General features: G+C 39.6%; 6 protein-coding genes across 6 annotated transcripts; 2 read left to right on the forward strand and 4 right to left on the reverse strand.

Moving 5' to 3' along the window:
- The first annotated feature begins 1,300 nt into the window (after nt 1–1,300).
- LOC149925461 (uncharacterized) lies at nt 1,301–1,927 on the forward strand. The gene is made up of 2 exons (XM_090161218.1): nt 1,301–1,339; nt 1,413–1,927. The coding sequence occupies exons 1-2, from the start codon at nt 1,325–1,327 to the stop codon at nt 1,854–1,856; spliced, it is 459 nt and encodes a 152-aa protein (XP_090017344.1). The 5' UTR covers nt 1,301–1,324; the 3' UTR covers nt 1,857–1,927.
- A 1,625-nt stretch (nt 1,928–3,552) lies between these two features.
- On the reverse strand, nt 3,553–4,994 carry LOC149925462 (uncharacterized). Its single transcript, XM_090161179.1, has 2 exons — nt 4,847–4,994; nt 3,553–4,037 (listed from the first exon to the last, which is right to left on the reverse strand). The coding sequence occupies exons 1-2, from the start codon at nt 4,856–4,858 to the stop codon at nt 3,606–3,608; spliced, it is 444 nt and encodes a 147-aa protein (XP_090017305.1). The 5' UTR covers nt 4,859–4,994; the 3' UTR covers nt 3,553–3,605.
- A 5,932-nt stretch (nt 4,995–10,926) lies between these two features.
- LOC149925463 (uncharacterized) lies at nt 10,927–11,926 on the reverse strand. Its single transcript, XM_090161096.1, has 2 exons — nt 11,862–11,926; nt 10,927–11,738 (listed from the first exon to the last, which is right to left on the reverse strand). Exons 1-2 carry the CDS (start codon nt 11,871–11,873, stop codon nt 11,118–11,120), a joined length of 633 nt encoding a protein of 210 aa, XP_090017222.1. The 5' UTR covers nt 11,874–11,926; the 3' UTR covers nt 10,927–11,117.
- A 5,410-nt stretch (nt 11,927–17,336) lies between these two features.
- Nucleotides 17,337–18,434, forward strand: LOC149925464 (uncharacterized). The gene is made up of 2 exons (XM_090160477.1): nt 17,337–17,391; nt 17,533–18,434. The coding sequence occupies exons 1-2, from the start codon at nt 17,380–17,382 to the stop codon at nt 18,376–18,378; spliced, it is 858 nt and encodes a 285-aa protein (XP_090016603.1). The 5' UTR covers nt 17,337–17,379; the 3' UTR covers nt 18,379–18,434.
- Nucleotides 18,435–19,746: 1,312 nt separating this feature from the next.
- LOC149925465 (uncharacterized) lies at nt 19,747–21,031 on the reverse strand. The gene is made up of 2 exons (XM_090161760.1): nt 20,218–21,031; nt 19,747–20,012 (listed from the first exon to the last, which is right to left on the reverse strand). Exons 1-2 carry the CDS (start codon nt 21,029–21,031, stop codon nt 19,747–19,749), a joined length of 1,080 nt encoding a protein of 359 aa, XP_090017886.1.
- A 1,639-nt stretch (nt 21,032–22,670) lies between these two features.
- On the reverse strand, nt 22,671–25,912 carry LOC149925466 (uncharacterized). The gene is made up of 2 exons (XM_090160346.1): nt 25,678–25,912; nt 22,671–24,507 (listed from the first exon to the last, which is right to left on the reverse strand). Exons 1-2 carry the CDS (start codon nt 25,684–25,686, stop codon nt 22,885–22,887), a joined length of 1,632 nt encoding a protein of 543 aa, XP_090016472.1. The 5' UTR covers nt 25,687–25,912; the 3' UTR covers nt 22,671–22,884.
- Nucleotides 25,913–26,139: the final 227 nt, after the last annotated feature.

Raw genomic sequence — 26,139 nt, forward strand, 5'->3', positions numbered from 1 at the left:
CAAGTCATCGAGTGACTTTTGTACCCTCTCACCGGGCCTGATGAACCCTAATTTTACCAAAGATAATATAGATTCGAATTCAGAGAGCTTTCCGTTTGGCGGTTTTGTAATGAGGCCATTACCCACTTCCGACAAGTGTCCTCCGAAAAATCTGCCTCCATCGGTTGATGTAAGCTTGGACGAATATTTACGGGACCCGAAACCAAATGGCGCGCTTGGTGCTTTTACGGCAGCGCCGCTTGTAGCGCCGTAGTGTCAAGTATTGGAAAAATTTCTATCCAAATACTAAACACGTGCCCAATATTAGCGAACGACGTTAGGCCTAGCGTTCTTAGCTCGTCAATGTCGTCAAAACTTACACCTTTATTTCCATTTTGACTAGGCATTTTTTAAGTTATAATCACATATGCGAAAACATTAAAGCGAACTTCCTATTTAAATTAATTAAATCATTATCCTTTCATTTTTATTCCAAGACAAATATTACTAAATAATCTAAAGCCTATTAAAATTAGCGGAGCAGACGACGGAATGCGGGTCATTTGACATTTTTACCCACGTGTTTTATATTTGGATATAAATATTTCGAGATTCCCTCGGTAGGAGCGCTGACGGGCAGTGGCGTAGCTAGAAAAAGTGGCGCCCGGGGCGAGTGAAAATTTGGCGCCCCTAATATAAGCTTATTTTTTTGCATATAATATTTTGGTGCCCCTATACCCTAACATGACGGTGGCGCCTGGGGTGGCCGCCCCGTCCGCCCCGCCCTTGCTACGACCCTGCTGACGGGCGATGCAAATTGTGGAACCGGTGATTTTGTTTAGGTTTCGATTCCAGTGATTATTCGTAAGGCGCAATATATAGTTGGTTACCATGGTAACTATGGAGCTAATATTTTCGGAGTTCCAACCGGAAGTGGGTAAACGCTATTGAACACTTGCGAGGCAGTGAATTAGAATCTAGAGTATTTAATCTTTGATTTTACACGGCTGTATAAAATAAAAGCGATCGGATCTTGACCCAGATTTATGTCGGGAAATTCCAAATGCCCCTACTACCTTACAAACTTCGATAATTAATTTCCAATAGTCCATTCCTTTCTCCACGCTCCTGCTTTGCATTTCCTTCCCCCGGGTACTTCCAGGAAAAGGCGCGTTGCGGCAACACCCAGTTTCAAATGAGAGATTGAAAAAAAAAAATACATTTAGGTTGAAATTTTATACTTAAAGATGGCGTGACGGCACATATAAAGACGTCCTTGCAACTGGCATCGCCTCTCGATTATTCTTAAGAGCGTAATCATCGCGAGATCAGCCGGCATTCCAATATGAAGACTTTGCTGGTAAGTACGCCGCGTTGAACGCATTTTTTGGATGTCTGCCATCGAGCCGAGTGATAAAGTTGATCGTTTCTAGCTCGCCACTCTAACGCTGGTGACGGTATGTTCCGCCACCGTCCTGCCACCCGTTCTGAGGCTGGCTTTGCCTCATCTGTACCCCAACGTCATCCTGCAGACCAAACCGGTGACCTACGTAGTCCACACCGCTCCGGCAGTCCAGATTCTTAAAGCCGCGGAATTGCCGACTGACAATGCCACTTCCGTTTTGACCACCAATTTGACCACCGTACCGCTGACTTTCCACACCGTGGCCTTCCAACCGCAGGCCAACGGTATCTTCGACCCTTACCGCGGGCTCTTCTACACTTTCCAGCCCGTTATATTCCATCAGGTACCAACCACCCAGGAAAAGGAGGCGGGAGGCGAGGTGGAACAGGACAAGGACAAAGTGCAAGCCACTCCATCCCAACAAATGGAAACGTTGACTGAAGCCGACAAAGAAAGTCCACCCGAAGCTTAAGCCCTCCGGGCAATTGTCAATTCACCATTAACTCGGTATATATTTCCTAACATTAGTGTGTAATTGTGTAAGTAAGATTAATTTTATATTGATTATAATAAAGTATTACTAAAACCATAAACTGAGTTCTTTACTAGTTAACGAATTTGTATTCGTTTTTCATTCAATTTTCTTTAAGTCGAGTGTAAAAACTAAATCTAAAAATCGTCTGCTAGCACGCGCTAAGACTTGTTAGTAACGTAACTAGCGCCAATAACTCTTAGCTTCTGTACAGCCTGGTGGACGAAATGGTAAATTCTTTGAAGTTCATACCCTCTTTAAAGTGAAAAGGGGCGAAAATTTCGTGTCTTGTTCTTATTTAATATTTACGCCAAGAAACTTTACTTCTAGCACTTAATAGTCAAGATACGTTTGGCGCGAAACCCGACAGCAAGTCACAGCATAAGTAACATAATATATAAAAAGTATGATACTTTATATTTTTTAATGATAGTCTATCTCGTCAATAGCCCTGCTCCATCCCATCCTCGAACGGTTACTAGAAATAACTTACTACATCCTATTTCAATGATCAGCGAAGGCTTAACTTAAGTTGAAACGCTTTCAACCGTAAAAAAAGGGTTTACTTTGGCTAAATAATGATCATTTATTGAATGGAATATAAAATTTAGTGATGCACCGATATATCGGCCTATTTTTGTAATATCGGTATCGGTCAATATAGGCTTAAGCGAAGCCGATATTGGCCGATACCAGTATTAGAGAAACATTTCAGAAAAACATTTAAAAATAAGAAAATTCTTGATTAACTAACTAATGATAATATTATATTATATTGGCCGCGCCACGTACGCTAGACTTCAGAAGCTAGATCATACCTTTTTTTAGAAGGTTTTTAGTGCAAACAAATAAAAAACCACAGTATGCTTTTGCAAACTTTTTTCATGAAAAACTAGAATTAAATGGTATGACAGTGTATACTGAACCGTCTCTGTTATGATAGATAACTTTGTTAATATCGGCCAATATATCGGCCGATATTATAGGTCACGAATAGCCGATACATCGGCTGTACCCATATCGGTGCACCCCTAATAAAATTGAAGTCGATCTTAGACCTAAAGGCGTTTTTTCCCATATTAAGCCTGGTAATGGTTTTCTGATTACGCAATCACTTCGCGAGAGACTATTATTAACCGACATCGAACAGTGCCATCCTTATGTTATTACGCTAATTATGGTTATAGCTAATTAACTGTTCAATTCTGGATCTACAATTGGAGAAACGAGCATATTCTTACAAAATTATAATCCCTGATTTTTTTATAAATATTTATTTTATACATAAAAATATAAACATAAATATTGATTTAGAATAAATTTTACTCTTGTACAAATTTAACCAAACAGTCGAGAAATTTGTACGTTCCATAAAAACTTGTAGAGGTTAACGGTAATAGTGAGTGTTGGCTCGCGTGGCATGGAGGGCTTACCACCACCCTCCTACGTATTGTAACCCAGCCACCTGAACTAAAGGCTTTAAAAGTCGCTCGATGACTTAGGCTTAAGGTGGTGCCTTGGGTATTAACCTAACTGAATATTATTATTATTATTATTAAATGGAATGAACAATAAATTAAGAACAATTTTTTATTGAAAAATAAACAACATTTTTTCTATAACAATCTACATCGGGACAAGATGACCACGGAATTTCAGAATGACAGAGCGATCGGTTTTACATTATTATTAATAATGGTAAGACTCCTTGGACTGTTGAACCCTGGATGGTTTTTCCGGTTTGGCTTGGTCTTCCTGTTGTCCTCCTTGAACCGGGACTTGGACGACTTGCTTGCCACCGCCGTAGATCAAATAAGGGTTGTAAGCGGCCACGTTTGGGTTGTAAGCCACGGACGGATTGTAAGCCACGGATGGGTAATAATAAGAGCTGTATGGGCTGTAGTAGACTGACGAAACTGGAGAGACTCCGGTGACGTACTTGATGCCTGGTTTTTGGACGACGACTGGACTGGCTACTTGTTGGTAGCTGTAGGCTGGATACGCGGCGTAGCCACTGGCGTACGCTACTTGCGACGATGGGTAGTAGACTGAAGGTTGAACCAGAGCGGGTTGCACCAAGCTAGTAGCGGCGCAGGCGGCTACGCAGAAAGCGGCGACGATCTGTCAGAAACAAATAGTAGTATCATTAAGCCTTGGATAATTAACCAGCGCAAACTGTACTCCTTTCTTAATGCTAAATAACCTTCTTTCTATCGCTAAATTTGTCATACGGTAATAAAATGTTGTAAAAGTACAAATTAAATGTAGTTCCCGAATACTATAAGATGGAATTTCTTCGGTCGACCTTGCCGCGCTTGAGAACAACGGGAAAAGCCCGCGAGGCAATCCTTGAGACTTTTTCTCTTTAAGTTGGCGTTACAGCATTCTATATAGCTTTAAAAGGTCAAATCCAAGAGGTTTTCGCTTCGAACGTCAAATCGGAATATCCGTTATAATTAAAACAAGGCTACTACAGCGAACGTCACGGATCGAAAGAATAATTTTAACTTTAACGCTAGATAAGTCTATAGCTCCAGTCGTTTTTCAACCATAGCTGTCATATTGAATTATTATATTTCACGCATAATTTACTATTGACTTCCTATTAGTGGATGACTCTTTTGAATTGCTTTAAAATTTGCCCTACAGCTAAATTATTTGCGAATTTATTAAAATAAAATTGAACCAGTAATGCTGAACATTTTCAAAATTATTTTAGCGTACATCTTTTTAAAGTTTTTATTAAACTGACAATTTAAGAGTAAATGAAAAGTAGCTCTATGCGAATCAATTATTATCAATTATCAATCAATAATTGAGTTGACAGCCTGATTATAAACCGAGCGAAAACTCAACAAAAAATCATGACATTAACTTATAAACTGACGTGTAAAATCAGAATGAAGACCATATTATATGAAAAAGCTTACCAGAAACTTCATGATTAGGGATATGTAGAATGGATAGACTCGCTTCGTCAAGAACTAGGTAAGGATTCGTTCCATAATGGACTAGATCCACCGCTATTTATACCCCGAAAGCGAAAGTGTCCCGCAAAAGGATGAACCGGGAGGACATCGGGGAGTCTCGAGCCGAGGGGGAACCATTTATTTCAAAAGATGATGGCAAGCTACGGGAGATAATTCTTTTTCATACATCGATGGACTTAAGATGCAGGAGGGGAAAGTGTTTAGCCGGAGGCGTATCCGCTCACCCAAAGAGCCAACTCCTGTTACATTATCTCAGCCAGCGAAACAGTTCATCTTTTTTACTTTTTTACTTAAGAAGTTATATATTTGGCACGGCGTCCTATCCTATTATACAAGACGCGAAGTTCCAAGGCCAATGTCAGGGAGACCATTAAACCAGACCAGAAACGAAGGTCACTCGGAATTTTGGGCTTAACTCTTTCTTATCGAAGGGTGTGGTCCATTTAAGACGACGGCGCTTAGCAACTACAACCAAACAAGGTGTACCAACAACCGAATGAAATGATGTAACCCTACGTTAAGTTAGGTCATTTTTGGTGTCCTTTACTTATGAACTTTTATAGTTTGTTAAAATACGCGTGACGAGGTGACCGTATTTGCTTGCAGTACGAAGACTAATAGACACTTAAATAAAAACTGTTCAAGGGATTTGCCTAGATGTAGTAATACAAAAAACCAGTACATCCTCGTAAAAGCGTGAAATTTGATGCGCGCGCTACTTAATATTTCAATATAGAAGGGCTCATTCAATTTCTCACGCGCCACCTGTAAGACCAAAAATGCACGCGCGCTATCAACTTTAGCCTTACAAATCAAACTGACATAACACGTCATTATTTTATTCAGTGACTCGCACGCATGCGCGTAGGGGTGGGAAGAACGAGAGAGAGCGGTATTTATTGAAGCACCTATTGCATATGTAGACTTCATATTCGTGGTAGCCGATGAATCGGACATCCACAGTTAACAAGAGTCGTAAGTCAGCCTACAAGGGAGCGTGGTGGCTCGGTAACTTTGGCGTAAGAAATTCGAGTATACTTTCCATTTCACCGGTTTTCAAGTCGGAGCACTGTGTAAAAAAGATAACCCGTAAAATATTGCATACGTCTGGGAATGAGCCGTTTTACGTTCAAGCAGTGAAAGTAATCAAACACCACGCCTATCAAACTTTCTCTACTTTATCATCCCCGACTACTTTCATTCAAAGCCCACTTACTCTCTTTTCGACCTTTTGCATAAAATTAATCTCATTCGCCTTAGCAGAAATAGCTCATTTCCCGATTCGGTAATGTTTGGAGGAGTTCGTGTTACAAAAGTTCAAAAATCATTTCTTCTATTTCGTGTTATAAATATTCGAAAATCATTTGTTCGAGTTCATGTTACAATGTTCGAAAATCATTTCTTCAAATTCGTGTTACAAATATTCGAAAATCATTTGTTCGAGTTCTTGTTACAAATGTTCAAAAATCATTTGTATGAATTCATTTTACAACTATTCGAAAATCATTTGTTCGAATTCTGTTACAAAGGTTCAAAAATCATTTGTACGAATTCTGTTACAAAGGTTCAAAAATCATTTGTTCGAATTCTGTTACAAAGGTTCAAAAATCATTTGTTCGAATTCGTGTTACAAATATTCGAAAATCATTTGTTCGAGTTCTTGTTACGATGTTCGAAAATCATTTCTTCGAATTCGTGTTACAAATATTCGAAAATAATTTGTTCGATTTCTTATTACGATGTTCGAAAATCATTTCTTCGAATTCGTGTTACAAATATTCGAAAATCATTTGTTCAAGTTCTTGTTACGATGTTCGAAAATCATTTCTTCGAATTCGTGTTACAAATATTCGAAAATCATTGTTTGGAGTTCGTGTTACAAATGTTCAAAAATCATTTGTTCGAATTCATTTTACAACTATTCAAAAACCATTTGTTAGAATTCTGTTACAAAGGTTCAAAAACCATTTGTTCGAATTCGTGTTACAAATATTCGAAAATCATTTGTTCGAGTTCTTGTTACGATGTTCGAAAATCATTTCTTCGAATTCGTGTTACAAATATTCGAAAATCATTTGTTCGAATTCTGTTACAAAGGTTCAAAAATCATTTCTTCGAATTCGTGTTACAATGTTCGAAAATCATTTGTTCGAGTTCTTGTTACAAATGTTCAAAAATCATTTATATGAATTCATTTTACAACTATTCGAAAATCATTTGTTTGAATTCTGTTACAATGGTTCAAAAATCATTTGTACGAATTCTGTTACAAACGTTCAAAAATCATTTGTTCGAATTCTGTTACAAAGGTTCAAAAATCATTTGTTCGAATTCATTTTACAACTATTCAAAAACTATTTGTTAGAATTCTGTTACAAAGGTTCAAAAACCATTTGTTCGAATTCGTGTTACAAATATTCGAAAATAATTTCTTCGAGTTCTTGTTACAATGTTCGAAAATAATTTGCTCGAATTCTGTTACAAACGTTCAAAAATCATTTGTTCGAATTCTGTTACAAATGTTCAAAAATCATTTGTTCGAATTCATTTTACAACTATTCGAAAATCATTTGTTAGAATTCTGTTACAAAGGTTCAAAAATCATTTGTACGAATTCTGTTACAAAGGTTCAAAAACCATTTGTTCGAATTCGTGTTACAAATATTCGAAAATCATTTGTTCGATTTCTTGTTACGATGTTCGAAAATCATTTCTTCGAATTCGTGTTATAAATATTCAAAAATCATTTGTTCGAATTCGTGTTACAATGTTCGAAAATCATTTGTTCGAGTTCTTGTTACAAATGTTCACAAATCATTTGTATGAATTCATTTTACAACTATTCGAAAATCATTTGTTAGAATTCTGTTACAAAGGTTCAAAAACCATTTGTTCGAATTCGTGTTACAAATGTTCAAAAATCATTTGTTCGAATTCATTTTACAAATATTCGAAAATCATTTGTTAGAATTCTGTTACAAATTAAAGGTTCAAAAACCATTTGTTCGAATTCGTGTTACAAATGTTCGAATTCGTGTTACAAATATTCGAAAATCATTTGTTCGAGTTCTTGTTACGATGTTCGAAAATCATTTCTTCGAATTCGTGTTCAAATATTTGAAAATCATTTGTTCGAATTCTGTTACAAAGGTTCAAAAATCAACTGTTCGAATTCGTGTTACAAATATTCGAAAATCATTTTTTCGAATTCATGTTACAACTATTTGAATATCCTTTTTTCGAATTCATGTTACAACTATTTGAAAATCATTTGTTCGAATTCGTGTTACAAATGGTCGAATTCGTGATCCACAAGTTCGAAATGCATTTGTTTGATCACTCTAAATGAAATTCGAGATCTGATTTAACTTCCACTTATTTTAATTACGTTTTAGGGCACTTTACGTAAACTATTCTAAGTTATCCTTGATTTAAATCCCATTCAATTATTGAATATGAAATTGATCATATCAGAAGTTTATAATATATTTCTTAGGAGAGCAGTGCACATCTAGGATTGATTGGGGGCGTTCCTCGCGTCAAACCGTGGTGTAAAATGTGGAAATTAAACTCCATATGGATATTTTGTTATTTATTAAACATATTTTACCTATGAAATGGTTTAAGAAAATTACTATATTAACATATTTTGAAGCATCAATTGGAGTATGCAAATGTGTCAATTAAGCGAATCAGGCCCGGACTAGCTCCTTTGGGGGCGCTCGGCTAGAGACTGAAGAGGGGGCCCCTTACCGGCGGTGTGTAGGTATGGAATAAAAATCTAAATGCTTATTTATAGGACAACAAATAATGTTAACAGCGCACATTACTTTGAAACGTCAAACGCGTCTATAGGACCTTTATGAAAATTTTATTATAAGCAATTTGGAACTCCCTTGACCCCGGGGCCCCCAGTGATCGCCGAACAGTCGATCTGGCAGTCCGGGCCTGAAGCGAATGACAATAAACCAGATAGTTTAAACCCGAAATTAATTTGAATTCATTGGAAGCCTAAATACAGTTTGTGAGCAAATTTCAGATGCGTCACAGTTATTGATTTTACATATCCCCCCGATTAAATTCAGATCGAAATTTTTATTACTGTTTAATTTGATTTGCTTTTCACAAGATTATATATATATATATATATATATATATATATTTAGAAAGCAGATAACTGTTCGGCTAACTGAATGTGGTGCGATGAAATGTAACAGTTTTTTGGAATAACGAATCGGATACAATTTGGGATTGAATTTTGGGAGAATTTACAAGAGAAATCTATAATAATAATAATAATGATTATTATTATTATTATGAGCTAGGCTAATACCCAAGGCAACACCTTAGGCCTAAGTCATCCAGTGACTTTTGTAGCCATTAATTCAGGTGGGCGGGCTACAATGCGTAGGAGGGTGGTGGCAAGCCCTTCAAGCCACGTGAGCCAACAGCTCCCTACACTAACTATTACCGTTAACCTCAACAAGTTTTTATGGAAGGGGAAACCGAAGAGCTCGGGAGAAAAAACCCTAAAACTAACTGATTATCTCAACGTTTGATTGAAAACCATTAGACGGTTTGAACCGTAACTTGGTCACTGCAGGTGACTTTTCAAGTCAACGATATGGAGTACAAGTATCTCTACTAGTTTAATTATTATCGGAAAAGATATTTCCTCGAAGGCCACACTTTTAAAATCGATTCTAATAAATACCATAAGCCCATTTAACTATTCAAATAATAGGCAATTAAAGGGTCTGCACGGTAAACGATATCGCGTGTCATCTTGACAAAAGCTTAATTGCTCCCATATATAATAAAATCTCCCTTCCAACGAACTTCAAAACTATAAATTACAATATAATAACGTTTACCCCGATATTATTAGTGACATATTTAACCTTGCCACGGATGTAGTTAAATTTAATCTACCTATTATCGAACGGTTCTGTCAAAACCCAGAAAATAGGTAAAATCTACGTGGGTCGATCCTTGACTGAGATTCTAAGTGAATTTTTAAAACTACGCGATACACCCTTAAGTTAAAAAAAAACCATATCGACAGAAAAGAAAATGAGAAATAGCATTATTTTAAACAGCGCACCACACCCCGCAAGAGAAAGAAAATTGTTTCAATAAAAAAGTGTTTGATTTTTATCTGTGACATGTTCTGAGATCAAGTCAAATTCAATGGCCAAAACCCTTTCGGAAAAAAGTATCGCAAAAAAAAGGTTGCGTTTTTTTAGATATATATTTTTTTAATCTTGACTGTAACGAGAAAGGAGCGGTTCATATTTTACGGAGACGAAAATCCACCGCTATTGCGCCCCTCAGGCGATCCACAAATATTTCATATTTATACCTTCGAAAACGTGAACGTAGTTCATACTAAGAGTTTTTTTGGTATCAAAAGTATATCTTCCACGAGAGAATAACCATCTTGATCTACTGCTAATGTTATTATGTACCCGAGATTTTCACCTTACTAAACATTTCTGATATTACTTACTAAAAGTAAATTCGCATTAGAATCGCTACAACAAGGAGACATCCCGAGGTGTTTCTCCCCGATTTTGTTCAAGATCGGGGGTTAAGTAGACCTTGAAAGCTCCTAAAGGGAAAAGTTTCAATGGCCTGTCGTTTTGCCATGCCAACCAAAAATGTTTTTCACAAATCAAATTTAAACATGCATGATAAAATCACGGATTGTATACCCTTACGATTTGACAGAAATGTTATTGATTTTACCCAATTTTATCAATTTTACCCAATTGTTTTGCCAAAATTTTAATTTTTTAATTTTGGACAATGGCTATTTTACGTAGAGAAAGTTTAAACTTGAGTTGTGAAAAACATTTTTGGTTGACATGGAAAAACGAATGACTATTTAAACTTTTATCTTTAGGAGTGTATAACTTCAATCTTTTGACGAATAGTTATTGAAATCTCAAATACATTTTACAAATTTGAATCTTTATTATTAAAAATTTCACTTGTAAAACATTTTACAAATAATCGGAAAGAACGAGAGCGGAAATTTCATTTTGAGGAAAACAGTTTTTAAAATAATTTACATTAAACAGAGATGCAATCGAATCTAAGCTGATTTTGGACCAAAGCGAAGGAAAGGAACAGTCAACGCGCTGCGACATAAACTTAACGTTCGGGTGGATATCGTGGGCAGTTTTAGGTAATTTCGATGGCCGCTTACTTAAGATCGTCTGGGTAATTGGTCGGATTTGGTGAAGTTGAGACCGCGAGTGGCTGGGTTTCCTTCCCTCTGTTGGTTCGAGTTTGGTCCACGCTGGGCGGAGTTGAAGTTCAGCCTGGGTGATCCGGGTCCAGTGAGGCCCGACAACCTGACTTGAGGTCCGAGTGGGCTACCTTGTTGAAGTTCTAAGAGACCACCTTGAGGACCTCCTTGTTGTCCGACTTGTCCTTGGAGACCACCCTGGATTCCGCCTGGGATGTCAATTCGGCTTTCGGTTCTCTGAACGGCCACTAGCGGTTGGTTCACGTAAGCGTTGCCTCCGCGGGTTAAAGCGACAATGTTGCTGGTGGGGATTGCGGAGGACTGGAGGGAAGCTTGGAAGGTTTGGTAGTTGCGCGGGTGGACGTAGTGGGCGAAGGAACCGCGATGGGAAACGACTTCCAGTTGAGGAACTTGCTCGTGGACGTAGATGGGCTCTTGGCGGACTAGAACTGGGTGGTTGACGGCCACGTACGACAGCGCAGCGTCTTGGTTGCTCCTCTGCGGCAGGAAACCGTACTGGTTGGCCAAAGGGGAAAGCTGGGCGGCCATGCCACACACCAAGCCCATCGATAGGATGATCTAAGGATAGCGAGTATTTAAGAATTTGGAAATGGATTTGGTAAAGATTTTCCTGGCAAGATTCAATTTAAAGCTAAGATAGATAATCGAAGCACAAACATCTCTTTGAATTATTAAACTCACCAAACACTTCATATTGTCGACTGGATCCGCAAAAAGTAGAGTTTCCTAAGTGCGTCTACCAACCTAAAACCAAGTGTGTGTCCATGGTGGCTGAGCGGTCCGTTTTTATACCCAAAACGGAAAATAGGAGATGTCCCAAACAATATTTTTCCGCCTCATCTCACGGAAATAGAAAACCCGGTCTTTCTCAACCCTATCTTTGTCTGGAAGTATAAGCCTAGCGCGTGCGGTAATCAAACACCGGTGGTCTCTCGCCTCGAAAAGATCCAGTGAACACAAAGGATATCACGCGAATCAATTGAGAAACTGTGCCATTGTTTAAAACAGAATTTATCAGATCAAAATATCGGTTTATCATTACTGGTTCTTTCTGAACGAAAATGAGATCCGACAGTCACCGAGTCAGACACTTCGGAAAGCGTTCAAGTTCGCGTTGGAGGGAAATCAAAGATGAGGTTGGAAGAATGGTTAGGAATCATTTAAGCCTACTGGTATAGAACTGACGTTGACAGTGTGGGATGGAAAGAGAAATAAAATCGAGAAATTTCCCTTTTTGCGTCAGCCTAGAACTATACTGACGGCGAGAAAATGCGTCTTCAAGGTTAAGTGTTTTTTACGGTAACACCCTTGACCCAGATGGTTTTACTCCACACCCTTCGCTGGCATCTAAAACCGGGGGAAAAACGCGATACCTTTTTCCCCTAGCGGGAAAAAACTTCTAGGTTGCAATTAGTTTTAAGTGAAATTGCGGGCTGCTGACTTTGTCGTTCGAAAAAAGGTTCAAACTCTAGTACATTGAACACGGCTAAGAGTCGACAAGGGGTCAGGCTATGTGAAACTTCTGGGGGTTCAGCAGGGTATGAAATTTTATTGGGGGTTAACAAGGAAACTTATACCATAGCGTAAGATTTTTATAAGTAGTTTAGAAATCCACAAGAGAGTTTGAATATATCGTCTTCAGCCAATTTTAATTCCATTTTAATTGGTTTTTGACTCGAAGATTACTTTGGTCTAAGTTTCGAACACATATATTTCGTCAGTTTATCATAACTTGAAAATTTTTAGGGTTTAGTCTCTTTTCACCCCTTTTTATTTTTAACTTTCTACCTTTTCACGTAATTAAACTGCATTTAAATAAATAAATAAATAATAATCAGTTAGGCTAATACCCAAGGCAGCACCTTAGGCCCAAGTCATTTTGCGACTTTATAATGCCTTTAATCAGGTGGCCGGGTGACAATGCGTAGGAGGGTGGTGGAAAGCCCTTCATGCCACGCGAGTCAAAAGCTCTTAACACTTACTTTTACCGTTATAGTCCATATTTGGTTTTTATTGACATCAATAATGAATACAGATAGATGCTGAAGCATCTACTAAATGAAGGGGCTTAGATACATGGTAGCAACTAACTTAATCGCGCCTCCAACGTTATAGTTCAAAACTTCAAATTTAAGAGTTCAATACGAGAATAGTTTAAAACAGAACTTTTAAAAAAAATTAATTATTTCCTAATTTTTCCGAAAAAAATAAAAAAGTTTTCATTCCATGATTAGTCTAATATTGTTTGTAAATTTAAATAAAGCGGCATTTTCGCCTAATTTTTTCGAATCTAAAAGTAAAAATAAACCTCTAGACTAGCTTTAAACTGATTAACAATATAACACTATTAATGTTTACTGTTATTAGACATTTTATATCGATAAAAAGTTGAAAACATTAAAAACCCTTAAAAGGTAATTTATGTTTCAAGTTTTTATTTTTCCGATTTGCGGAAAATTTTCCACATTTTATTTCTCCGGAAAATTAACAACGTTATTATTTCCTGAAGCTTAGAACCGTGAATTATATAACAAAGCATTTTTTTAAATCTGTAAACTTTTTGTTTTCAGAAATGTTTTCGGTGACTCAAACGCTCCCTTTTAAAACCCTGGAGACACCATTAGGTGAATCACAGACCACCTACCTAAAGAGGGACATCTATCGCTGGTAGTAATTTAAAAAAAGTCTCGAATTTAATGCGTTTTCTTTTAAGAGCGCGCCATCTCATGGCAAGTAATGGCAGTTTTAAAGGTACAAAGGCGAGCACGCGCGATATTAAAAAATATATTGTAGAAGCTGGCTCATGCACAACTTTTTATTTATATTTTGTAAAAATAAAGGATTTTCTGTTTGTTGTAAAAAAAGCCACCTCACTTTTGAAAAACCTTTTTCTCGAGGTTGATGCAAGTCCTTCTTGCGTTAGATAGTCAGTGGATGGATAATCTTCGCTTGTTCTGGAGCCGACGGAGATCACTTTTTACGCTAAATTAAACTATTTGCAGTGAACTACTTGTCAAGATCAGTGTGATGGGACTAAGCTTTTTATTCACCTTGAATTCGGACTTGAGCATTCTTCACCTATTTGAAATTGAACTAAGATTTTCCAATCCTTGTGAATCTGGAAACTCATGTCATTAATTTTTATACCCTTGCGTTTGGTTTTTAATAGAACAGTTCTTTTATGGAGATAAAACTATGATATGTATTCTCGAATTTTTAAAATCAAATTTTAATAAACTTGCGAACCAACTCAAAACCATATTTTTTTACAATTTGTGTATGTGGTTTGTTTTATACCGTTAAATATATGTAATAACTTAAAATCTTTTCACAGCACATTTTAAATTTACTTCTAAATACGTCACAGCTTTTATTTATTTTCTTATTAATTAAAAAATTAATTAAGTTTCCGGCAGATTTTGACTGGTATTTGGTTAGAGACCATTTATTTGAGCCTAGCTCTGGTCAAATCTTTCCCTCATCTGGGGACAGAAAACGCTTCTAAACATTCGTAGGCCCTCACCCTAAATTATTTGGTTCTATGATTAAGATAAAATATGACGACCTTTAGGTGTCAAGAGCGGAAATTTAATTGAAGGGTGGGACAGTCTATTTTGCGTTTGGAATTTTAAATCTCTATAAATTTTGAAAGCATAACTTCAAGGTTTCAAAATCGACGTTAAGATTTTAGCGTATGATTTCCCCCTGGAATTCAAATTTTAGCGCTGATTTTGAACTTTTTTAGCTCTGATTTCCAAGTTTTGGGGTTAATTTTCAGTAGAATCTACCAAAAAAATATATATTTAATTTATTTATTTAATATCGGAGCCCTACGATTCAATAGGCTGACTTCAGTTTCTGATCTAATATTAATTCGATTACGAATCTTCGCACGAATAGAGAATATTTTGGCCAAGAAACCCGAGTCAAAACACTGACAAGGAGACTACCCGAGGTGTTTATCTAAAATTTTGTTCAAACTCGGGTGGTAAGTAGACCTTCATGGAACTTGAAAATCCCTAAAAGGGTGGACAAGAATGGGCTTTCATTTTGCCATGGCAACCAAAAATGTTTTTCACAACTTAAAACTGATTACTCGTATTTACCCAATATATGTATATTTACTATAATTACCAAAATTAACGTATATTGGTCCAAATGTACCAGATTTAGATATGATCTGAATTATGTATCTAATTGATGAACCTTTTTTAATTTTTTGAAAAATATGGTTAGGGGGGACCCTTAAAATCTTCGATTTTCCCATGTTAATTTTCATAGAGAAAATCAGTTTTTAAGTTGTGAAAAACATTTTTGGTTGCCATTGCAAAATGAAAGCCCATTCTTGTCCACCCTTTTAGGGATTTTCAAGTTACATGAAGGTCTACTTACCACCTCGGGTAGTCTCCTTGTGAGTCACTACCGAAATCGAATGAAAACCTTTGCAAATGGGCCAATATCCAAAGACTAGTGCCAACCTGTTTGTCAAAATATTTGGGAACTGAGATAAAAGTAAACAATCGTCTAACTATAACCACACCTAATGATCCAACCTGGCTCCGACACGAAAAAGCAAATACGCAAAACCGGCATTGCCAGTTTTAAATTACGTAAGATTACGTAACGATTAGTAGGAAATAAACAATATCGACAGAAAGCGCATATCTCGAATGCAAACCAAATACTGTACGTGGGGTAGGGTCTCCTGTCAGCTTACTGTTATATTTTTCAACTTATAAAAGAAATATTTCAATTCAAGGCTGCGAAAAAAAATTCTTCGAACCGATTTATAATTATTTGTCGAGCCTTTCGGCAACATTTTACGACTTGAGTTTTAAATAAAAAATATATGATTATTAATATTTTATGCTGAATTTCGTACGTGGGTTGTTAAGACCAGAGGGGACTCGTACTAATAAAATATTAATTCCAATTTTGGTTTCTCAAATTACACGAATCAGGCAGTAGGCGCGATTTATGCGCGGAAAGTTCTAATCGATAGGTGTTTTAAATTAAATATTGCACATATTTACATACATTTTGGTAATTATATGATTGGGAAAATAACGCTTATAAGCAACACTATATTTTTAAATAAATATTATAGCGAGATTACACTGCTTATATTAAATTTTGGTATAGTAATTTTATTTCCTAAATCAATAATTCCTTAGAAAATGAGACTGAAAACCTTTAAAATAAATTTAAGTATAGTAATTTTATTTTCTACATTTATTAGATACGGTATTATTTGAAAAAAAATAATCAAAAGTTTTATCAATAAATAATATTTACCGACACCTCGAACATAATGAAAATTGACAAATTTCAATAAAAACCATAGAAATAATTTTCGATATTTAGCTCAAGTTTATTCGAGAATGGAATTATTTCGAGCCAAATTCAATAATTCCTTAGAAAATGAGACTGAAAACCTTTAAATTAAAGTGAACATTCACTCTAAAGAGAGAGAGAGAGAGAGAGAGAGAGAGAGAGAGAGAGAGAGAGAGAGAGAGAGAGAGAGAGAGAGAGAGAGAGAGAGAGAGAGAGAGAGAGAGAGAGAGAGAGAGAGAGAGAGAGAGAGAGAGAGAGAGAGAGAGAGAGAGAGAGAGAGAGAGAGAGAGAGAAAGAGGGCTCCAGAGGGGCGGACAAGTTCCTCCGATGTGCTGCGACCCCGGAGGGCCAAATCCGACGTCTTCAAGGACGACATTGACCCGATTTGGAGCCCCTCCCATCTAGAAAGTACCGTTAGAACGGCGTGCACACCTCTACATTTTTTTCTTAATTCCGTTAAAAGTACTTTCTAGACCGCTTAATAAGATATCCCGTTAGAAAATTAATATCACGAGGAATTAAGGTGATAACTTAAAAAAAAATTAGCCATTGTAGCGCGTCACGGCGTATCGGCAGCCAATGGGAGGCGGGCTTTCCCCCGCATTGGGGCTGACGGGGAAAGCCCTTGATCGGCCAGCGGATTATACGGGAGGAGAGAACGTATCCAAGGCTCTAGGAAGCCGAAACAAGCGTGGCCATCTTATCCGACAATGAATGCTTGATGGCTGAAAAGGACGAAAAAAATTGGGAGGGGTGTACCCGATGGTTTGGTATAAAAAGCACCACCGAATCCCAGAAAGATCACATCTAACTCTAACAAACTTTCACGAGGTTTAAAAACTTCTGGTACGCTACCTTCTTCAACATGCTCGCCATCGTAAGTTGCTTCTCTCGTACTTGTAGAAATGGATTATTATTCGCGTTCTTTCTTCGACCACAATTTGGATTACGACTTAAGTTTTCAATGCGTGGATGATTTTCAAGTGTTTTATTAAAAATGCGTTCGTTTCTTTTAAAGGCTCTTCTTCCATTGTTGGCCGGAGTCGCTTTCGGAGGCGTTCTCCACCACCCAACCCTCTTCGCCGCCCCAGCCGTCGGAGTCAAGAGCATCGGTGCCCCAGCTCTCTTCGCCCACGCCCCAGCCGTCATTGCCGCCAAGAGCGTAGCCCACCCAGTCGCCGTAGCCGCCCCAGTCGTATCCGCCCCAGCTCTCTTCGCCCACGCCCCAGCCGTCGTTGCCGCTAAGAGCGTCGTCGCCCCAGTCGCCGTCCAACAAACCGTCGTGCATCACGCCGTCGCCGCCCCAGTTGCCGTCAAGAGCATCCACGCTGCCCCAATCGCCATCGCCGCCCCAGTCAAGACCGTCTCTTACGCCAGCACCGTCCAACACGTCGCCCCAGTCGCTGTTAAGAGCGTCGCCGTTGCCGCCCCAGTCGTCGCTGCCCCAGTCGCCGTCGAAGTTCCAGCAGTCAAGGCTTTCTCTTACTCTTCCGCCGTTCGTCACACCGCCGCCGTTCCAGTCGCCGTCGCCGCCCCAGTCGCTGTCGCCGCCCCAGTCGCCGTCAAGAGCATCCACGCCGCCCCAACCATCGTCGCCGCTCCAATCGCTGTCGCCGCCCCAGTCGCCGTCAAGAGCATCTACCAATCCGCCGTCGTCCACCACGCCGCCCCAGTCGCCGTGGCTCACCATGCCATTGCTGCCCCAGTCGCCGTGGCTCATCATGCCATTGCTGCCCCAGTCGCCGTGGCTCACCATGCCATTGCTGCCCCAGTCGCCACCGTCGGAGTCAAGAGTATCCACGCCGCCCCAGCCCTCTTCTCCCACCCAGTCGTCGGAGCAATCGGCGCCAAGAGCATCTACTAAATTAAGAAAAAACCTTTCGATTTTATGAAATAAAAAAATTTGTACAGTAACTTTAATTTTGTGTCGTGAATCAAAAATATCCCTATCATTAAGAGCGTCTTAACTATTACGTCATAGCGGTGATGGTTCATTGGTCGTTTTGAGCATTAATTTGCGCTAGATGGAAGCGCTAGACTTATAAAGGCGTATATAATAGCTTTCTACAAAACCCGGAGAGAAAAACAACCTCGAAATGATCATTAGATTCGTTTATGGATTCTTTATTTCATTGTCTTAGAAATTACGTTCCTCATTCCCTGGACTCGAACCAATTTTTATTATCAATAACATTATTGAAAATAAAAAAGCTTTTAGTAGAATTTTTATTGTCGTTCTTGCTGACTTAAAAACATAATCTCCAAGGCGTTCTTTTTTAATAAGAATAATAATAATCAGCTAAGCTTAAGGTGGCCCAAGTCATCGAGCGACTTTTAACGCCTTTAAATCAGGCGGTCGGGTTACAATGCGTAAGAGGGCAGTGGCACGCGAGCCAACAGTACCCTACACTTACTATAACCGTTAACCTCAACTGGTCTTTATGGAAAGGGGAAACCGGAGAACCCGGCAAACAACCCCTTTAAGCAGTGGGGAAGATAACTTTCAAACTCAACTCGGTAGGAGTTATTCTGAATTTTCACCCCGTGCCATAAGCTGGGCTCGAACCCGGCTCTTCTTGCTGCGAGGCGAGAATCAAACTGCTACGAAACCTATGAAAGATCCCGAAAATTTCGACAATTTCGAACAAAACACTAAGTAGTGCCGAAAATTACAAAAGCCATAGGAGGTAGTGGACAATATTTTAACCTTTGGATTGCTACAGAATTACTAAAAGTTATATTTCTTTCAAATGAGGTTTATTAAATTAATCAGATTAGGGCACCCTGGATGTGTATTATTATTTCATAAGTGTGACACTTCCTTTTCTTCACATGCAAAGATTTACTGAGAGCTATTCACAAGACAGACTGCATTACGGGCTTCGTCACCATTTTTCGTCCGCTCGCTCCCGCATCACACGTAGCCTTTGACAGCGTCTCGCTAGGGGGAGATTTTCTTCTTGTGATGACGTCACTCCGTTACTAGCTCTCAGTAAAATATTCCCCAAAGTGACAAACTAATGGAACAATATTATAGACTTGGTTTTACTGATATCGGCAGATTTCCGAGAAAAGCCAATCTAATTGCGTAAAAAAATTATATTTATTCAATACATTATCCTATATAGCCTAAAAATACAGCGGTTAACTATTATACGCGTACAAACATTATAAAAAGTAACAATAATACAAGGAAGAACTTTATCGAGAGAGTTTCGGACTAACAATTACTTCAGAAGAAAGTAATTGGTCCTTGAGGTCCTCTACCTAAGACGGGAATGTGCCGTACATTGCTGTTAAAGAGACGGTAAGGATGGTAGAAAGCCACCGGAAGTGACACCGGCGCTTCCAGGAGAGATGGATTCCGAAGCAAAGTCGGGTAACGAGGTACCTGATGAGCGGACTTGGTGCGCTCAGCTGAGGTGGCGTCTGGAGGACCATCGATGGAGTTATCGACACCGTGAATCACCTCGCTGCTTGGAGTTGGATCATCGCTTTCTATACCAACAAGTAATTATAATTTACTAAAAATAATTTACTTACCGCAATAGTCGCCACTTATCTACCAAATACCAGTTAAAGACATCTAACGCGTACGTCGCGCCATCTATATGTACTTAAATTAACTATAAAGATAACTTTTCTTCCACAGCGCAACGCGCAATTTAAGCGGTAACTTATAAAACAATATTATTCAAATTACCAGTATGATTTCTTAGAGTAGCCGTCACAGATTCAGTCACAGTAGCTGGCACGTCGGTAGAGGCTTCTGTTTCGGTTTTAGTAATGGAAACCGTGGTTCTGGTGTCGGCAACCGTAGTTCCAGTCGTCGGTTCAGAGGCCACGGTGGTTTCTGTTTGAGTGATTGGCAATTGAGCTTTAAGTAAATCCGGTTCTGGTAGCGCTTCTTCGTCGTTCTCTTCACCTCGAAGTGGTTCTTGAGCGGCTTCCTCTCGAAGCGGTTCGTCCGGAACGGGCTCTTGGGCCACTTCTGGTACTTGTACTTCGAGTTCCGCGAGAGCGTGGACCAGCGGCACTCGATGAACGGCGTAGCCCTCGGGCTGGAAGCCATTCTCGTCGGCTCGGTACCTCATCTCGCGCCGATTCCCATTGGGGTCGATGTAGCTGTACTTGCCGATGACGGTACCTAAAGTGTCTCGAGCCTCTTCGCGGGTGTGGTCCCCGACGTCCCCCGTCTTAAAACTGAACTTGTACTCTTCACCATCCAAATTGAAGTGATACTGGGCCCTCGAATAGTCCCAGCATATCGTGGCGAAAATCTGCAGGGCGATTAGGAGGGACTTCATCTCGAATCGATGGACTATATCTGGCGTCATCTTGTCTCCGGGTCGCGCTCTTTTATACCAGCGAGGAAGATCGGGGTAAATTGAAACCGAGAGGAACCTTGGGGACCCTCGCCGCATTCCTCCACTTCGCCTTCGATTAGCCGTTGGTCCTCGCGCTTGGACGCACTGCGATTCTTCTTCGCGTTCCGAGATGGAGGCGGAGAGGAGCATTGTTCTTGGCTACAGAAAACCTCACCGCGCTTCGGCGATTGATTAAATATGATTCCTCTCCTCCCGCCTTCACCCGCGCGAGACCAGTTTGCTTTCGAAACAATCAACCTCAATATTTGTTGACTTCGTAAGACGCCATGAACGACGAAAGTTAAGCCTAAAGTAATTGGGCTGGAATAAAATGTCAAGTATGTTCGCGTGACGGCGATTGGCTTGCCATGATTGCCCAAGTCGAGTTTCATGACCAAATTGACAAGAATGTAAATGAAGTTTTGGACTCGCGAGTAAGGAACGGCACATTGAATTTAAAACCCGCTATTGCAAAATGGCAACGAGTCAGCCGCGTCCTCTGGCGAAAAAGGTTTCAATTATATATACTCTCGCGTCACGTGCTCAGCTCTTAGCTCTAGAAGGTATATCACGATAGCTATGTTTGAGTAGAAAAGTTTCGGAATGCCGCCACCAGGCGTCAGGCTTTGCTCTAAGCTACCTTAGCTCCTTATTGAGAGTACCGTCCCTTATTTGTTGAAATAGAAATTATAAAAGTGAAGCATTATCATCGTACTTGACGGACTCCACGGGGGTTTCTTTAATTAATTAATAATTAATTAATTAACACTAATTAGGTTTAATTAATCGATAGTAAAACTACGTTATCGATTTCTATAGTAACATTATTAAAACTACTACTATTTGAATATTAATATTAGTTATTATTAAATATTTCATTAATATTAAAAACTAAATATTAGTGCCGGGCTGGTAAAACTAAAGGATCGTTATTTTCGTAACTGTAACTCATCTGGGTATCTGCAATTTTCGTGTTCCGAGAAAGCGGTGCGAGATTTTAAAAACGCCCATAGTCGTCCTTAAAATTCGGAGAATTGAAGATTATTACGACATTACGAGAAACGGGTGCGGTTTGTCTGTCAATTTTGAAGAATATTAGATTTTCCGGAGGAAAATTTAAAGCTTGCGTTTCGCAAAAATAAAGGTACTTTCGAAAAAGCTTTAACTAGAAGAGCAAACATTTCAATAATCTCATTCAAGATCTTTAATAATTTTGAGTGACGCGAAGTTTCAAGACTTAAGTCAATTTTCCTTCCTTTTTCTTTTATTAAAAATGTGAAAATCCCTTCGAAGCCTCTGCAGATAGCAAACTCTGGCATTCGATTTTTTACCTCTTGAAAAAGTCCTTCAGGAACTTTGCTAATGTATTCATATTTCTGAAATCTCGTGGAGTTAAACGCTGCTAAACTTACCTAGCTACAATTTGAATATTTGACGGTGGCTATTTCGAAAACATATGATTATACCCATATTAAAATGGAGTGTACATGTTTAATAAGAAATTAAATTGCACTAACTTATACTAGCAAAATATAGTCTAAAATTTAAATCTAACTTGAGCTATATTAAAGCTAAGATAAAGATTTGTAAATTTAGAAATTTAAATAAAAGTATAATTTTTTTAAACAATTTTGAATAGAGATCATATTTTAAATCGTAGATTAAAATACCATTGTCCAAATGGTTCAACTTTGGGTAATAAATTTTTAAAAAATGATATTAAAACTTTATTTATCACAATAATCACGATACAAAATAACAATGGGACGATTTAACATATAAGCAGACGAACAATACACGTACGTTTACGAACGTTTAAAAACGGGAAAAGCACGAGAAAACCATTTTGCGTACAAAATTTTGGTTTTTCAATTTTTTTTTACATTTTTCACCGGGACTTCATCCATTTATCTCCAGTTAAAATTCTGTGAGACGTTTTAAAAAATTAGTAAAATATAAAAATCAGAGATCGGAGAGAATTTTGATTAAGTCAGTGGGGTGTTCTAATATTGGTAGTGGTAGCCGTACGACGCGTTTGGCCCTTTGAATACGTAATGATGGTAAACTGGTCTTCTTAGGGTTAGTTGGTCGATGGATTCCACAGCGCTCGACGCTGGCACGGAGTTATCTTGGTGTCTGTGCAATTCCGCTTGTTGAACGGGTCCAGCAGGGGCGGATTGAGCGTGGACTGGGCTATCCGGCTTGGTCGCGGGGACGTACCGGACCGAATCGGGTTGAAGGTATACGGTAGGTCTGGACGCTGGGACGTATCTCACCGAATCTGGTTGTAGGGACACTGTATTCCTGGACGCTGGGACGTATTTTGCTGATTCGGGTTGGATGTAAGTCAGGACAGGTTGTGGATTTCCATCTTGACCCGGTGTGCCTTGGGCCACGGGCACCTGTTGGGTACCCGGCGCTGGGAGGCTGCTAGCGCTGGAATAAGACCACGTACTTGGTACGGTTAATCCAACGGCAGATTCCTGAGGTACTCCGACAGTTGGTTGGGCGTGCTTTACCTCGCTGTGGTAGGTAAAGGGGAAACCCTGAGACGATAAGTATCTGATGGCGTTAAGTTGAGGTTGGAAATGAACGGTAGGCACTTCAGCGTTGGTTACGACGGGAAGAACTGGTTGAACCACAGCGGCTCGTTGTGGGATGGTTGCCGGGGGTTTTACATCTTGACCAACCTTGTCGTCAGTCACCGGTTTGACCTGTTCTTCTGGCTTAATATCGGCTTGTGGTAAGTAGAAATAGCTCGGTGTTCCGAAGTAATGGTGGCTGGGAACGTAAATGTAGTACTTGGCGGCTCCTTTACCGTCCGTAACCGGTTGTTGAACTGGGGTTTCCGCCTGCTGGGGAGCGACGTGAAGTAAGGATGGCACGAAAGGAGATCCTACGCTGTAGATGAAAGACAAAGGTTCAACGCTTCCCGGTTTGGACGGCTTAAGCGGCTTATCGAGACCACCCTTGATTTCGCTTTGTTCAATGGGCTTTGGCGTATCCGGCGAACCGGAATCGGTGTTCAAATGGGCACCAGTATCCTCGTTTTCTTTGTTGATATCATCGACTTTGGCGGGTATATCCAATCGACGTCGTCCAAACGGGGTGGACAGGGGAATGTTGTTCAAGAGATCCCCGCTGTAGAAAAGGGGCGTGCCCGCTTCTCTTTTGCGTCCCAAATCCTCGGGGTCTTTGACGGCTCCTTCGGGTTGCTCCGGTTCCGCGGTCGTGGATGGCTTACTGGTAACGGTACCCTCGGTTGGAACTGATTTCTCCGTATTCTCTTCGGCCGGTGGACTGATGTCCGTCGGAGCCTCGTTAGAAGTGGGCACCACCAGGGGCACTTGCGACTGAGGGGCTCCCGGTACGCCTACGTCTCCGCTGGCGACGAAACCGTGTTTACCGGCGCGATAATTGACCACTCTCAAGTTCCCATCCGGGTCTTCGTACGAGTATCGTCCTTCGACGGATCCGTCGGCGTTCCGGACTTCTTCGCGGGCGTGTCGGCCTTCTTGCTCGCCAGTGTCGTAGTTGAATTTATACGATCCGTCTTGGTTGAAGACCATCGACTGTTCCACCGGCGTCGCTACGACGTACGTCACCAGCAAGAGGGTGCTTATGATCTAGAAAAATTAAATTTTTGCTCATTTCCTTTTTCGTTCATTTCCGAATAATTAAAATGACATCGCTACAAAATTGTCCGGAATATAATCGTGATTTAAAGTCCAAAATAATAAGTATTAATAATATCAGTTGAAGTATTATACGTTAAATGAAAATCCTACAAATTAATCGGATAGTAAAGGGTATCCGCTAAAAATCAGGGTGTTTCCAAAGGTTATGCAAAAATTTTAAGGAGTTGTAGGGGTGAGTTGAGAAGTATGCCGGTTTTTTTTTCATTTTCCTACGATCAATTAAAAGAGCGCCAGAGAGCTTCAAAGTGTGGCCTACTAGCCCCTGTAAATAGGCTGCAAAAAGCGCAAAACCAATTAAGCAGCAGGGACTTTAAATACTGTTCAAGTTTACCTTTTTACGATGGTTACCTCGATTTGTTTACAAAGCCCTTTTTTACCTATCACACGAACCCAAACCTTAATGTTCGGATTTCCCTTCTGCTTGGTTCTGCGCGTGTTGCAGCCTACCTCCAGGGGCTAGTAGGCCACACTTTGAAGCTCTCTGGCGCTCTTTTAACTCATCGTAGAAAAATGGGAAAAAACAGGCATACTTCTCCACTACAACTCCTTAAAATTTTTGCATAACATTTTCAAACACCCTGTATATTACTAATTTAGGGATAATCAAATACCCTATCCATAAACCTAGATTTCTAAGCGAGTATGCTAGGAATTTTAGTAGATGAACACAGTAGTCTCAGCAAAGTTTTAAAAAATTCTAGACATTTTTGATTGGTCGTATACGAAAAAGTATTAGTATTAAAAAGATCCAAGACCGGCGCTGATAAAACGTTAAAAATAACTCTACGAATAACGCTACATTATAGAAAATGAACAATAATTACCGAAAACCATTATACCGCAAAAACAGAAGCTATAAGGTTCCACATTACCAAAATAAATTAATCAACAACCCACGCCTTCGTATAAAGTACCATCGCCAAAAAACAAGTTTTAACCCTTTTGGCTAAAAATGGGCAGTAAAAACCTTCCACCGTGGGCGTTACCACTATCAATATCACCCTCGGAAAGACCAGCCAAAACTATTAATTACCCATAAATCGGGCCAGAAACGAGTTTACGGTACTAGGTTGCGAGAAATGGACAGTGGACACTCACCAATTTCATGTTGACTCCGTAATAATGGTCTCTCGACGACTTTCAATTTGCGAGTGACGGCGGTATGTCCCCGAGCTTTATATATAAGAGGCCAAGATCTCCAGCAGACACGGTAAAAGGGGCATCATCGTCTTTTTTTGGAACCCCTCCTGAAGAGCTAAAGATGAGCTAATGGGGGTGGCCGCGGGTGGAAACGGGAAATCGGGGGATGAACCGACGCCAAGATGTTGAATATCCGCGAAACCCAACCAACGTTCTCTTAAGTCTGCGAATACCAAATTGAATACATTTACTCTCATCTTTTCAGCATCCTTAAGGTAGCGTCCCACCTAGTTAATCTTTTAGGCAAGGCAGGCAGCGCTACCTACCGGAACCACGTCACAATTAGCACCCTCCCCCCTGCTACCTCTTCTTCTCCGCAAATATAACATCATCGGCAAATTCTTAACGAATGTATCTGTT

Source organism: Leiobunum rupestre, chromosome 10, assembly GCF_980474605.1.
Source record: "Leiobunum rupestre chromosome 10, qqLeiRupe1.1.hap1, whole genome shotgun sequence".
In the NCBI taxonomy this organism is placed as follows: domain Eukaryota; kingdom Metazoa; phylum Arthropoda; class Arachnida; order Opiliones; family Sclerosomatidae; genus Leiobunum; species Leiobunum rupestre.

Coding starts and splice junctions, on each gene's coding strand:
- LOC149925465 (XM_090161760.1), bottom strand. CDS start 21,031: ATGCTCCTCTCCGCCTCCATCTCGGAACGCGAAGAAGAATCGCAGTGC. Junction 20,013..20,217: donor TACTCTAAGAAATCATACTG/GTAATTTGAATA, acceptor TTGTTGGTATAG/AAAGCGATGATCCAACTCCA.